Source organism: Aegilops tauschii, chromosome 2 (assembly GCF_002575655.3).
Source record: "Aegilops tauschii subsp. strangulata cultivar AL8/78 chromosome 2, Aet v6.0, whole genome shotgun sequence".
Lineage (NCBI taxonomy): Eukaryota > Viridiplantae > Streptophyta > Magnoliopsida > Poales > Poaceae > Aegilops > Aegilops tauschii.
In genome coordinates this window covers 530,208,263-530,222,634 of record NC_053036.3, presented here as the reverse complement: position 1 = coordinate 530,222,634, position 14,372 = coordinate 530,208,263, and the positions used below count along the sequence as shown (strand labels likewise).

Genomic DNA, 14,372 nt, shown 5'->3' with positions numbered 1-14,372 from the left:
TCCATCAATGATTGGGTCGAGGACCAATGCGGCTGAACCGCCATGACGGATACTGGTTGGATGGTCCCTGCGATCGAAGATGATCGGACAGGACGACCATGGGTTGAATTTTGGGGCGACTGGCTCTATCGTGTAGACGTCCCTGAGTGCGCGTTTGTGCTCCCTCTTAGGGATATGGGTAACGTATATCATGTTCATCGTTTTAACCTGAGGGGCAGAAGAAGTCCCCGCTCTATTCATCTCCTTGAATTAGTCTTTTACCCCGCTTTATAGATAAAGTAATATCCATACAACCGTCCAGATAGTAAACAGAACGGAATGGAGGGAGGCAGGGAGCATGGCATTGTGGCATTAACAAAACAGGAAAGTAGAAACCGTAAAAGAAAAGAAAAAAAGCAAAAAAGCATGCTCGTGATCCATAAGAACACGGTGGCCCCTGCAGGCGGCATGCAGCAACGACGGGCTGAAACAGAACACCACCGAGGTCTGTGGCTCGCAGCGCAGCCACCTCGGCTCATGCATGCATGGGAACTCGGAGCCCGCAACGCACACAGCGCCCACTAGTAGACTGAGCCGACCCGGACCCGACGGTCCAGCAGCGCTCGGCACGTCGCGCGCATGGCCGCCGGAGACGCGCGCGGGCGACGCGTCTAAGGCGGCGGCCTGCTCCTCCGTTCCCGGAGCAGCCCGGGCCGTTCCCACGTGTTGCCGCGTTGGCGAGCGCGCGTTCACGGCGCCGGCGTCGCCTTCTAGACCCGTCCAGAGTTTCCGTACCTTTCGTGTGCCCCGCAGGCCGCGCGGCACCACCTGTCTCCACGTAATCCGCCCAATCCAAACCCAACGAGTTCCCCGCCCGAACACACGGCCACGGCGCTATCCGTCACGTGCGGAACGCGCGAACCAGCCAAACCGGTTGCACTCTATATCGCTACGAAGGGAGAAAAATCTTCTGCTGCTTTTCTTCAGACTGTTGCTTGAAGAAAATAAAATATCTAAAAAATCAGTTGTCTCTGACGAGTTGCGAGCCAAGGAGGACACCATCATGACCGAGACAATCATGATGAGGATATCTGGATGAGGAAATTTGCACTAGTTCGTTCAGCTCGAGTTCAATCCCTCCGACGCGGAGCCCAGTCACGCGGCACAGACAGAGGCAGACAGGAACGGGGCGCGCGTCCCACGGAGACCTAACTAATTGCGACCACTAAAATAAATCAATCAATAAAGCTGACACCACAGGCGTGACGAGCGATTAGCCAGTGATCACGGCATTGCTTATGTTAGTTGATGCGTCCCGCATTGCGGGTCCTCGTCACACCCACCCGTCCACCACCGGCCAGACAGCATTTTCAGCACCCACATGCGTCTGGCACTCTGGGTTCTGCTTCTCCATGTCTTTTCTCCTGCACACTGTCGTCAAGTTAGTTTAGTACACCGTGCTTTTGTTCTCTTCCGTAGTTGTAACTGCGAAGGAACTACTCCTAATGATAACAATCGGATTAGAGTGAGGCCATCTATCTGCCTTGTGCCGCAGGGCGGTAACTCTGAGCCGGCGCGCGAATATCCCCATGCCATCGGCGTGGCCCCTTATCCCCGTGACAGTGACGTGGACCCCCCTGGGCCGATATTTTTATAAGCTCCTCGGCCGCTCTGTGGAGCTCAGCCATTCGCCCTCGGACATCGCAAGGCACGCACGCCGTATCAGTTCATACTCACACGCGCAACGGTAGCATCGCTCGTGATAGCACTGCAACTTGGGTGGCGCTTTGTCTTTGATCTCAGTCCGGAGGGAAGGGATTGGTCGAGCCACCACTTGCCAGCGATGGAGAGCTGCAGCTTGGTCGACACGGCCGCCGCCGCCCTCTGCTCGACGGCGGGCGGGCGCCGCCGCGGCAGCGCCGGAAACACCATGAGGTTCTTCAACTGCTCCAGCTCATCCAGAGGTACGGCCGGCTCCTATCTGTCACTCCGTCAGCCAGTCACCGCCTATGTGCGTAGTTTTATGCCTGAATCGCGTGAGCTCACTCGCTGTGTTGCTGCTGTGCAGAGCACGGGGTGAGCGCGTCCTACTCCATCGGCCGGATGCTGAGCGGGGTGAGGTCGGCGGCGCGGAGGAAGCTGTTCCGGAGCGAGCCCGAGTGGATGGGCGTCAACTTGCCCGACTCCACCGGCCACCATTGGTGGACCACCCTGGAGAACAACTTCGTGCTGGAGGCCTCCGAGGACGAGTACGGCGGGGTCGTCGTCGACGCCGACAGGCTGCCGTCCGACGAGGCCGCCTTCGCCCGGTCGCTCGCGGCGTCCCTCTCCTACTGGCAGTCCGTGGTACGTGCACACATCGAGAGGGACAAAAAATGGGGGTTTGAAATACTCCAGTTCAGTAATTTATGAACTGTTCACTGCGATACTGAAATGCATCAGCAACTCACTGTCACTTGGTTCTGTTATTTACATGCGCCGTGATTCTTGCTGCAGGGAAAGAAAGGGGTGTGGCTGAAATTGCCAGTGGACCGATCTGAGTTTGTTCCCATAGCAGTCAAGGTAAGAATACTTCTGTAGTTGTATTGCTCTTCCTCTTTACTAGCCACTGAAATCAGTTGTCTGAACCTGGTGATAAAATATCCGTACTTCACTGAACTGATGCTATTTCCCTAAATCTTTGTGCAGGAAGGATTCAAGTACCACCACGCGGAGGAGGCCTACTTGATGCTGACGTACTGGATCCCCGACGAGCCGTCTCTGCTCCCAGCGAACGCTTCTCATCAGGTCGGCGTCGGGGGCTTCGTGATCAACGATCAAATGGAGGTAGGTCTCGCGCGCGCAGTGCTAGTAATGGTTTCGGTCAGAAGGGATAATAACTGAGGAAGTTCGTGTGTCTAATGGCATCTCCCTGAACAACCTGACAGGTCCTAGTGGTGCAAGAGAAGTATCGGGGCTGGGCGTTGGATGGCGTCTGGAAACTCCCCACGGGGTTTATTCAGGAGGTAAGGACGCACTGAAGATCGTTGGCGATACAACGGCGGTAATTCATGGTATGTCGCTGTTACTGAAGCAATTGTTCTTCTTCCTCTTGCAGTCAGAAGAAATATATACGGGAGCCATCAGGGAGGTCCAGGAAGAAACAGGGGTAAGAAAGAAACCGAGCACTTGGATATACTTTTTCGCGAGGATTGGTTCTGAATGTGTTGTTCTTCTGGTGATCGGTGCAGGTTGACACTGAATTCGTGGATGTGGTCGCCTTCAGGTAAACACTCATCCACCTGACCGCAGTAACTCTGAAACTGTTATGATACCCTGAATGTTGTCTCACTCACCACTGAAACCGTAAAACAATGACAGGCACGCGCACAACGTGGCGTTTCAGAAGTCGGACCTGTTCTTCATCTGCATGCTGAGGCCTCTGTCGAGCGCGATCAAGATCGACGAAACAGAGATTCAGGCAGCAAAGGTACACCACCATCTTCAAAACTACACCTGAAAAGAAGTTCATCGATACAATCTTTGGTCCGGAGTATCTTTGCTTTACTGAAGCGTCTATATATATCGTGCCTTTAATTGGTGCAGTGGATGCCGCTGGAGGAGTTCGTGAAGCAGCCCTTCATCCAGGAGGACCACATGTTCCAGAAGATCATGGACATCTGCATCCAGCGGCTGAGGAAGTGCTACTGCGGCCTCACGGCGCACAACGTCGTCTCCAAGTTCGACGGCAGGCAGTCCACCCTCTACTACAACGTGGGCGAGCCCGAGGACGTCAACTGCGACGCCGCCTGACGGGTCGCCGGATTCTTTTTGCTCTGGGACCTCTACCGTTTAGGAATTCCGCGGTACAAAGTTCTACTAGCATCAAGGCAAGCCTCTGTATATATGTGTAGAAGACTGTAATTAGACATGGGTGGGACGGATTAGCTCTGTCGTGTAGCAATATGTACTACTCCTATTCTTCAGTGGACCGGCTTGATGGGTATGGGTGGTGGCAATTATCTAGTACTAGAAGAAAGTGGCAATGATATAGTATAAGAAATATTTTCTTTCAGTTTCAGTGTATTGTGCCTGTTAGAGCATCTCCAACAGCCACGCCAAACTAGCGTCGTGCCGTAAAATTGCCCGTTTTAGCGCGCGCAACCAGTATAGTGGCTCCAGCGGGCCCGCAAAAACAGCGCGCGCGGCATATCTAGTTCAGCGCGCGGGCCGAAACGGGATCACACGCCGCTTACTTGCTGCGTCAGCTCTCGCGCGCTGGACTCTCGCGCGCCCACTCGCAACTTCTAACCCACCATCCAGCCGCACCGCCGCCGCTGCCCGCACCACCCAGCGACCGTTCCGGTGCTTCCCCGGCCTATCCCCGCGCCACAGCGGCTTCTCCGCCCCCCTTCTAGTCCCGTCGCCCCTCACGCGCGTCCGTCTCCGACGAACAGCGCTCGCTGCCGCTCAGCGCCCGCAAGGTGTTCGACAAAACGCCTGCAAGGTATGTATTGCTCAAACGTCATGAATTTGGTGCATGTTGATTCTAGTTTTTAGCATAGTATTGAACATTGTAGATGAGTTCGTCGTATGATTCTTCCAAAGAAGAATTTGATATGGAAGAGGAGGAGGATCTTGCAATGGTCCTAGCTATGCATATCAATAAAAAACCGAAGCACGGTGGTTCGGTTATGGGTCGGCAGAAAATTTGGAGGGATAGGATCGATGCCCATAACAGATTGATGAGGCACTATTTTGTGGAGAATTCCACATACCCGGAGTCGTACTTTCTTCGCCGGTTTAGGATGAGCACCGAGTTGTTTAGGCGCATTGCAGAGAAACTAGCGAGCCATGACCGGTTTTTTCAGCAAAGGAGGAATGCCGCCGGAGAGCTCGGGCATAGCACCTTTCAGAAGGTGACAGTCGCTTTGCGTATGTTGGCATACGGTATCCCGGCTGATCTAGTTGATGATCACTTGGCTATGGGTGAGAGCCAAGCCATCATGTGTGTCAAGCGCTTCGCAGTCGGAATTGTGCAAGTGTTTGGCGAGGAGTATTTGAGATCTCCCAATGCTGAAGGCGCCGCAAGGCTATTGGCGATGAACAAAGCTCGCGGCTTTCCTGGCATGCTTGGTTCAATAGATTGCATGCATTGGAGTTGGAAAAATTGTCCAAAGGCATGGCATGGGCAATTCCACGGGCAAAAAAGGGTTCCACTATAATCCTTGAAGCGGTGGCTGATCAAGAGACTTGGATTTGGCATGCATTCTTTGGAATGCCTGGATCTTTGAATGACATCAAGTTGTCAACTGGTCACCACTGATGAGTAAGATTGCAAATGATGAGTTGCCACCGGTGCAGTTTGTAGCAAATGGCCGTACATACAACTATGGCTATTATCTAGCGGATGGCATCTATCCAAAGTGGCAAACCTTCGTGAAGCTGTTGGAAAAGCCGGAAGGTAAGAAAAATCTTGATTTCTACAGTGCTCAGGCGGCGGCTAGAAAAGATGTGGAGAGAGCTTTTGGGATTTTGCAAGCCTAATTTGCTATTGTGAGAGGACCGGCTAGATTTTGGGATCAAAAAATGCTTTGGTACATCATGCACGCTTGTGTGATCATGCACAACATGATCATCGAGAATGAGTGTGGCCAAGATTTAAACTACTCACAGTATGAGCTCTTGGGACATCCCGTGCGAGTGCGACGGAGGGCTGAAAGGGTGGCCCGTTTTGTTGCCTCCTATCATGCCATTCGGCGTCCCGCAACGCACAATGATCTTCAGAAGGATCTCATTGAGGAGTGGTGGGCATGGCATAGACGACAAAGAGCATGATTTGTGCGTTCGACATTGTATTGTTCATGAACTATTTGTTGTGTTTATTGCACTATTTGTTGTACTGAATGATAAACTATTTGTTTGGGTTGTAATAACGAATTTGAACTATTTATTGTTGATTTATTTTGTTATAGTTTGATCATTTTTGCTTCTATTTGAAATGCATGTGTTGTTTGTGCGAGTCACGCGCGCTGCTGGAGCTGCGCTCTCGTGCTGCATTTTAGCGCGGCCGCTGGAGCCAGCGCTGCCCGCCGCGCCAAACCAGGCAATGGGCGCACGGCAAAGTAGGTTTTAGCGCGCGGCGCGTTCGGCGGCTGTTGAAGATGCTCTTAGAGAAAGTTCAGCTTGGGCGCATTCCTTCAACGAAGATGCAGAGCGGGGGAGGGGTTCGGCAAAATTGACAAATTTAACCTCAAAGCGAAAGTATTTCACAAACTGAACTGTTTCTGAAAATATTTCACACCACTGACCCTTTTGTGCAAAGCCTGACAGCTAGGCGCTGCACTCCTGTTGCGCGCTGCACAGGTGTGGCGCCTGAGTGTTAGGCGCTGCATAGTAGAGTGCATCGCCTAGCTGTCAGGCGCTACACATTAAAGGTCAACTGGGTGAAATATTTTCAAAAACATTTCACTTTGTGAAATAGTTTCGCCTCGAGGTCAAATTTGTGCCTTTTGCTGAGGGGTTCGGCCTAGTACTTGGCAAAACGCGTATTCCCATCTAGTACTAGCTAGTTGCTGGTCGACTCGAGGGTGATCAGATCTTTTGCTGTGTCGCTTCCCCTCGCCCCCCTTCCCTCCCTCGCCGCCACCGAAGACGGCCGCCGACAAAGCCCACGCGGGCGCCAAGGACGATGGCGTTGGGGATCTCGGCGCCCGGATCGATCCCGTCGGCCTGCGGGCCGGAGTATCGCATCGGTGGCGTGCAGATCCTTGGGCGGCGACCTTGACGCCGCGTCGTCTGGCAGCTGGCGACGTCTGCGTGCTCGACCGCGTGGGCGGCGGGCCGTTGGTGGAGTCCGGCCGTGGCGCGGTGCTCCGTTGCGTCAGATCTGGAGGTTCCTCTTTCTCCTGCTGCCTCTCTTGTCGTCCCAGTGGTTTGCGGCTGCAGGCTCCGATGATGGTGAGCCCTGGTGGTGTACTTTGGGTCCGGGGAAAACCTTGGCCGGTCTGGCCGGCCCGGCAGCGGCGGCGCCCATGGGCGCCGCTTATCCTTCATGAAGGCACAGCTAAGGGCCCAATCTACCCACCCCGATCCATGACCGGGTGAGAACCTTCAATCCTCTTCGGATCTGGCGGCAGAGGCGCTGTTTGCGTCATGACCTTCCTGGAGGTGTCGTCCGGGGCACTGGGGCTCGGTTGGGAGTGCAGAGAAACTACAGGTGGAGGGGATGGGACCAGTGGCAGCAGGTGGTGTTCACGAAGGAGGAGCGGTGTTGCATATGACACGTCGACAACGGCGGGTCTCAGCGACATGGAGCAATGGGGTCTCGTTGCTAGGCGTGTGTTGATGGACGAGCGCAGGACGGTGGCGTTGTCTAGCGTCATGGTGGCGTCGACGACAGCTAGACCGGATAAGGTTGATGTTTCAGTATAATTCTGAAGATGAAGTGGTGGCAGTTGGCGGCGGCAGCCTCTGAGAGCGCTTCGAACCGGTGTGTGTCCCATACCCGGCAAGTGGCTTGGTTGGGACCTCAAGTTTTAGATGTTAGGCTTGGCTGCGAGGTCTGTTTGGTATTAGGCTCGGACTATCAGCATCTCTTCATCAACTGGATAGGAATAGCGATAGATGTTGTTTAGACGGTGGCTTCAGACTTTGTAAGTTTTTTTAAAATAATTAATAAAGTGGCTGCATGCATCATCCAGATGCAGAGGCCGGAGGTTTTCTTCTCCACCCGCAAAAAAAAGAGAGGTCTTCCTCCTTTTCTAATAATAATAATAATAAAAGCTGGTCGCCGTTCAGCCTCGAGCCCTCGATCCAGCGGCAGAAACACAGCCATGTTTGTAAGCAAGGGGCAAAATGAAATAAATTCCCCCACTCTCCTCTCTCTCCCTGTTCCATGCTCGGCGGCTGCCGCCAGACGCGGCTGCACCCTCGCCGTGCCCTCCGATTCCCTTCGCCATTGCTGGTCCTGCCTCTCCTTCGTCGTGGCCTAGATCGGAATCGACGAGATCGCCCAGTACCGACGAAGAAGGGGAAGGACAAGCCGTCGGTGACGTCGATCGTGTTTTTCTGCTCGTCGTCGTTCGCGGACGGATTCAAGGCAAGATGGGGGCGCACTGCGCCTCCGCCAACTCCTTCCGATCTGCTGATCTCAAGAGGGATAAGGGCAGCAGCCTGATATGGGTGCTTCTGTTCCTGCAGGCGACATGCTTCCATTTGATTTCTTACATGAGGAAATGAATAAGAACCGTGGTTGCTCCATGCGTTTGCACTTCTCAAGTGGATTGGTAAGTGCTGGTGCTCCTCCTTTCCACCGCTGTACATCGTTTTACAAGATGTTTTTTTTTCTGGAATTGCAGTAGCCGGCTGACTACAAGCTGAAAACAATTTCCATTCTTCCTGGGGTGCTAATGCTTGCCCGGCAATCGGAAGATGCAGACAGATGGTGGATAACACATGCTTAATCTGCATAAAGTTCTGCGTCGAGTACCTAGGCAGGCATTAGTGCAGCGGCTACTCAGCTGGTTTGAAGCGACCAATGCCTGCATTACAGGTAACTGTATCATGACACGCACCAGTTCATCTTTGAGTTGCACAACCCAAATCATAGCATATTGATATCACACTTTACAAGTTTACATTAATAAGAAGTCAAATGTGTGCACAAACATCACACTTATTACATGAGACCGTACACGAATGCATATGATGTTCGATACAGAGGAAAGCCAAACACATTTAAATCCAAGCAAAGATACAACCATTTATGCTCGATCAGAGTCACAAGGCACTCATGTAGAGCAAGTAAATGGACATACTCAGTTTTAAGTTCATGTCCAGCACAAAGAAAAATTAACAGACAAGCAGAACAGCAATCCACACTACACGAGCACACGCAAACCACACATGGGACCAAAGTAGAGGCCCTTCCGGTGTCAAACCTGTTTCTTCCAGCAGAAAGAGAATGTTGCAGCATCGTCGTCATCCTCTTGTTCATCTCCTTTTGCTTAGTCTTGGGTTTCTGGGCCATTGAGTTTAAGACTAGGCTTGTTTTTATGTTTTTCAATGGCCTCTCTCACCTCATCAGGAACCTGGCCACCGTTTAACTCGAGCTCCTTCAATCTAGGAAGTTTGTCAATGCCGGAGAGAGTTGTGAAAGATGACCAGACAATCTTCTCGAGCCTAGGAGCAGAACCACAGATGAAGACGATCTTGGTGATCGCTGAGCAGTCAACAACAAGAACGTTGAGCCATAAAAACTCATCTTTTTTTAATGTAATCTCGTTCTGTCCTCCGCTAAAAGACTTATCCAAGAGCACCAGAGTGCGTATACTTGGTTTCTTGGCGAGTATTTGTAGAGCATCTTGCTCTAGCAATGTACCACGGAGAGTCAGCTTGGCTATGTGTGCGGCCTTGTCAAATGAAGATAGCAAACTGCCGCAGAAGCTGTCGTTCAACTCAAGCTCTTTCAGTTTTGGAAGCCGGTCAATTCCAGAAATAGAACCTGTGGTGGTGAAAGACAAAACCATCTTCTCGATCTCAGGGGCTGCTCCATCCTCAAAAGTGATATCAGTCAAGTCCGAGCCCTCAACAACAAGGTACTTGAGGCAACTGAATTCACCCTTCTTGAAGTTGAGCATGGGCTCGGTGCATGCAATGTGTTGGAGCCTGATAAACTGTAACTTGGGCAGCTTGGCAAGGTCTACCAGATCATCTTGGCTCAGCAGGGTGCTACCCAGAGTTACCTTGGCAAGTTTGTTTTTATCACCTTTTATGAATAATGGAAGAAGACGCCCCTTCTGTGTGGCTCCCCTGATGCTTAGACTCTCAAGAATCTTGGGATGGTTTTCTAAGAGAGAGGCAATGCCACCTGGTAACTCTGCACTGGAAGGAGTACCCTCGTGTGGTGTGGCTGCCGGAATAGTAGTGACTGACAGAGAACAGAGGCACTCATGTAGGTCACTGATCGTCTGAAGAAAATTCCTGAGGTGACTATCCTTATCATCGATAACCACACCTAGCTTCCTCAGTTGCCATAGCTTTCCAACTTCTTTTAAATCATGACTCTGCTGGGCCTTGACATTAGATAGTACCTCCATGTTAACCATTTTGTCGATCCTACGAGGAATCTGACCACTAGAGCCAAAATTGCTTGTATTCTGGTCAATGTGACCCGCAAGCAGACGCTTCAGCTTCAACAACAGGATATTTGTTGTTGCATGTGGAGGCACCTTAGTTTCTCGGATATCCAATACCTCTAGCTCATGGAGGTTGTTGATTTCACGAGGTAGCTGGGTAATACATGTTCTCCTGAGGCTGAGATACTTGAGCAGTAACATCTTGCTGCAGATGTCCTTGAGGTACCGCTGGTTCTTCCCAACAAGGTAAGGACAACCTTCTAGATCTAGCACCTTGAGCAGGGATACTCGAGGTGATTTAGAGATCCCCTGGAAGAATTTGTCAATTTTATCAGAGCTGCGGAGTTGTATTTCATTGAAAATGGAGAAGTGGCGAGCCAAGTGATGTGACAGGCGTGTCTCCACCATGTGTTGTTTTCTGGCGATGGCGGTAATGAATCCATGAACTGGATCACCTACGACGCAGCTCTTTACATTTCCCGTGGCACCAATATCAGCAGGATAAACAAGGCACCGGTCAACAAGTGCGTCAAAACATCGGTTGGCCTGACACACAGAACTGGGCCAATCTTCCTTGGATGTCAGCCCTTCTGCAACCCACCGTGTGATCAAGGTTGACCGTCTAATCTTGTATCCCGGAGGGAAGATAGCTAGGTATAACAAGCATGACTTGTATTCTTTCGGCAGATCATTGTAAGAGAACTTGAACATCACCTTAGCGATGTTGTGGAATGATGTTGGCAAAGCCCGCAGGGTGCTGTGCAGCTTGAGTAACTCCTCATTGCTCCTCTTGGGGTTTGCATACAAAGCATGAGTGAAGATCTTCATGCAGAATTCATGTGGCTCACACTCGTACAAGATATCACGAAAAATTTGGGGGTTGTAGTTGTCTTCATTCTTCTGTTGGCTAGTAAGCTCGAGCACTGTATCATGATAGAGGCCTTCAAGAGAATAGTCTATAGGTTCCCGCGGTGGATAGCAATATTCTTTAGCCAGCTGGATGTCCTTTGTGGGGTTGACGATCATTAGATCGGCGCTGCAGTTTAGCAGGCTCAAAGCCTTTCTGGTATCCTCCCATGTGGAAACATCCATCAGCTCATCAACTTTGAGGATAAACAGAGGACCTTCATAATTATTCCACTCCGGAACATAATTCAAGTTACGTTTAATCTCATCCACAAGTCCTTTGATCTTGAGCTGCTCTTTGAATTCATGTTTTATTTTGTCCATCATCTGACCGATTTTTTCAGAAATAGTTTCTGGGCTTTGATCCGGAACACCAGGTTCGGCTGTCGCTTCACTATTGTCATTTTTGCCTTCCTGCAGCTCCCGTAAGATGTCTTCCTTTGCATCATGGATCATTTGTTTGATTTGATCCTCACCCAGTATAGCTGTTGTGGTCTTTGTAGCTTGTTTGCCCAACGATCCGTCTTGAGCCTGCAGGGGCTTGCTGCCGCTGCTCTTGGGGAACAACTTCCGCAAGATCTGTGCATATTGTGCCTCGTCGAGGTGAATCCATGGCGTTTGCTGACTTTCGATTCCTCCTCCTTTCCCCTCCATATGCTTAGATGTTTGTCCTCCTCCCCCTTCCTCTTTCTCCCTGTGTATGGTTACTTCTCCTTCCCCCTCCTCCAGATGCTTTGTTGTTTCTCCTCCACCACCTCCTTCCTCCCCCTCCTCCCTATGTATGGTTACTTCTCCTTTCCCTTCCTCTGTATGTATGGTTACTTCTCCCCCCTCCTCCATATGCGTGCATGTTACTTCTCCTCCTTCCTCTTCCCTATGCTTGGCTGTGTCTTCTTCTCCTTGTTCCACCCCCATGTGCTTGACTGCTTCTTCCTCTTCTACCTTGTCATTTTCCTCTACTTCCATATGCTCCTTAAGCTTCTTGACGATGATATTGTTGTTGTCCCATGGTGGTAATCTATGCATGTCTTTCTTCTTCCCTTGGCCTTGTTGAGACGCATCAACAGCTGCGTGGAGCATCAGCTCAAGGAGTACATCTAGGTCCAGCTGGTCAAACTCCCCCTGCAGCTTGTCGCCCTTTGAAAGTCTGTCGCCCCTCAGCACTCGACCTTGAATATCACTTTTGATTTTCTCAAGTTTTTCGTAAACCTTCATCTCTTTGATATTCTCCTTGATTTTAAGAAGCGCAATAGCCCTCTTCTTTTCACTATAAATTTGCAATCTTCTTATGTAAACTTCCCAGGGGTCAAGATTCTTCTCCTCCACTTCGCCTTCTGTGCGTTGCTCCTGGGGTTTGGGCTGGTGGGATTTAGCATGCTTGAGTTCACGCAGAATGTAGAAGAGAACTTCCTTGGGGCGTAGCCGCACAAAATCCGGGTGCACGGCCGGGATGTCAACCAAGAGAATGCGATGGTAGACGACGTCCGGCGGCGGCAAAACCCACATTTCTTGTACAAGAGCGAGGAGGTCCTGATGTGTGTACGGTGCCACAATCACCATGGACAAAGTTTCGCCGGCGCCTAAAGGGATTCCATGTATCCACTCCCATAGCTTTGCCTTCGCGTAGTCGTCCAAAGTGCGAGGCTCAATGAAGGCTCTTCGACCAGAATGACCGTTGGTCGCCATTGCCCCCACGAGTTGATAGTCACCATCTTCGTCCTCGTCGCCGTCCCCAGCAGCATAGCTACCTTGTGTAGCAGTCTGCTTTGTCGTCGCTGCTGCCGTCCGAGACGATTGCCCCTCCCCTGACTTCGCGGGGACCTCCACACCATACCTCAACCGCCGCTCACCGACGTCACGTGCCCGCTCCTTGAGCCGGCGCAGCTGCTCGGCAGCACGGTGCTGCGCAACCAACTTGTGCAGGAACCAGGTTGCCCACCAGAGGTAGCGCCGGAGTCCGCCTCTGGCGCGGTGGACATCCGGGTTCCCCCGGTAGAGGTAGAGGTCGATGCAGTTGTTGCAGTCCTGGGCAAGCAGCCGCACCTGGTTCATCCAGGTGCGCACCTGCTCGTCATGCTCGCCGCCGGGGGGTGCCCACCTGGCCAGGTGCGCCAGGAAGCTCTTCATGCTCTCCATCTCCTCCTTGATAAACTGCACGTCATCTCGGACGCCACCCAGTAGCAGGGCCTCGCTGCGGATGACGGACAGCAGTGAGCTCACGGCGCCCGCCGCAAGCTCTGACATGGCTCTCTCCTTCCGACGGCTAGGTGCCCGGCTGGTGGTTTAGTTTAACTGGTCTCACCGGGGGAGGCTAGATGAGGTGGGTGGTGGCGAGTGGCGACGATCTTCTTGCGACTTGATTTGGCGAACGCTGCTGTCAAGGGCTGAAGGGCGTCTGTGCACTGTCGTTCACATTGGCTGGTTGCACCTACCGGCTACTGCCTCAACATGGCAAGGTGGCCGAGGTACCAGATGCGGCAAATCCTGTGAGTGGATGAAGAAATTCGCATTGTCATGATGATCAGTGGTCAGGCGAATTTGATCCTTGGGGCCTGAGGAGGCATGCTGCAGTCGGGACGGTGGTAGCGCCCCACTCGCGCATGTGGTTTCTCCATCCTCTCTCAGCTTTTCTCTCGCCTGATCAGTGCGTGCACCACCATCCCCTCCTTTTCTCTCTCCGTGAATACCTCCCATCCACTCTTTTTTAAAGGGGAAATTTATTCATTCCTTATTCTTTTCTTTAGGGGCGTTTCCTTGTTCTTATCCATCCCTCATATCCCGTCTGAAAATTTAGATTATTCAAAAATCTCCAAGTTCTAAGAGGCGACTTTCTTAAAATATGCTTTTAGTTTTTGAAAGCAGATCCTCAATTTCTAAAATATGAAAATTCGAAAACTCATAACTTCTGCAAGTTTGAAATTGCTAGAAATTTGATGTTCCCAAAAGTTATAAAATTTATAGAAGTTGAATTACTGAGAGATTGTACTTTTTGAAAGTTTAATATATTCTGAAACTTTGAAAATTCAATTTTTTAAAGTCATAGATGAAAGAGAAGGAAAGTGGGCAATCTTTGCATGCGGTGGTATTTTTTTCTTGAGTTAATGCCACTATTGGCAAAGCTTAATACTGACCGGAGCTTTGTCCAGTCAACGGGTGCAGCAGGTCTCGATGCTATTGGCGCGGTCAGTGAATGGCTCACAAGTCCAAGCACAAGTAGAGGTCCGAGCGCTAGTAGAGGAGATACATATAATAGCGGCTGCTGATTCAAGAGAGATTTCCTTTTCTCTTATTAATAGGTCACAGGATAATCACGCGCTCGCCGCATATGGACGTAGTACCCCGCGCACGGTTGTCTGGTTGCGATCGGGT

The 14,372-nt window shown here is 51.3% G+C and overlaps 2 protein-coding genes across 2 annotated transcripts; one reads left to right on the top strand and one right to left on the bottom strand.

The window, feature by feature from the left end:
* The first annotated feature begins 1,623 nt into the window (after positions 1–1,623).
* Positions 1,624–4,033, top strand: LOC109782717 (nudix hydrolase 8). The gene is made up of 9 exons (XM_020341335.4): positions 1,624–1,943; positions 2,048–2,325; positions 2,476–2,541; positions 2,668–2,805; positions 2,907–2,984; positions 3,077–3,127; positions 3,210–3,244; positions 3,340–3,448; positions 3,565–4,033. The coding sequence occupies exons 1-9, from the start codon at positions 1,823–1,825 to the stop codon at positions 3,769–3,771; spliced, it is 1,083 nt and encodes a 360-aa protein (XP_020196924.1). The 5' UTR covers positions 1,624–1,822; the 3' UTR covers positions 3,772–4,033.
* A 4,542-nt stretch (positions 4,034–8,575) lies between these two features.
* On the bottom strand, positions 8,576–13,523 carry LOC109782718 (uncharacterized). Its single transcript, XM_020341336.4, has one exon. It carries the CDS (start codon positions 13,245–13,247, stop codon positions 8,967–8,969), a length of 4,281 nt encoding a protein of 1,426 aa, XP_020196925.1. The 5' UTR covers positions 13,248–13,523; the 3' UTR covers positions 8,576–8,966.
* Between the last annotated feature and the right edge of the window lie 849 nt (positions 13,524–14,372).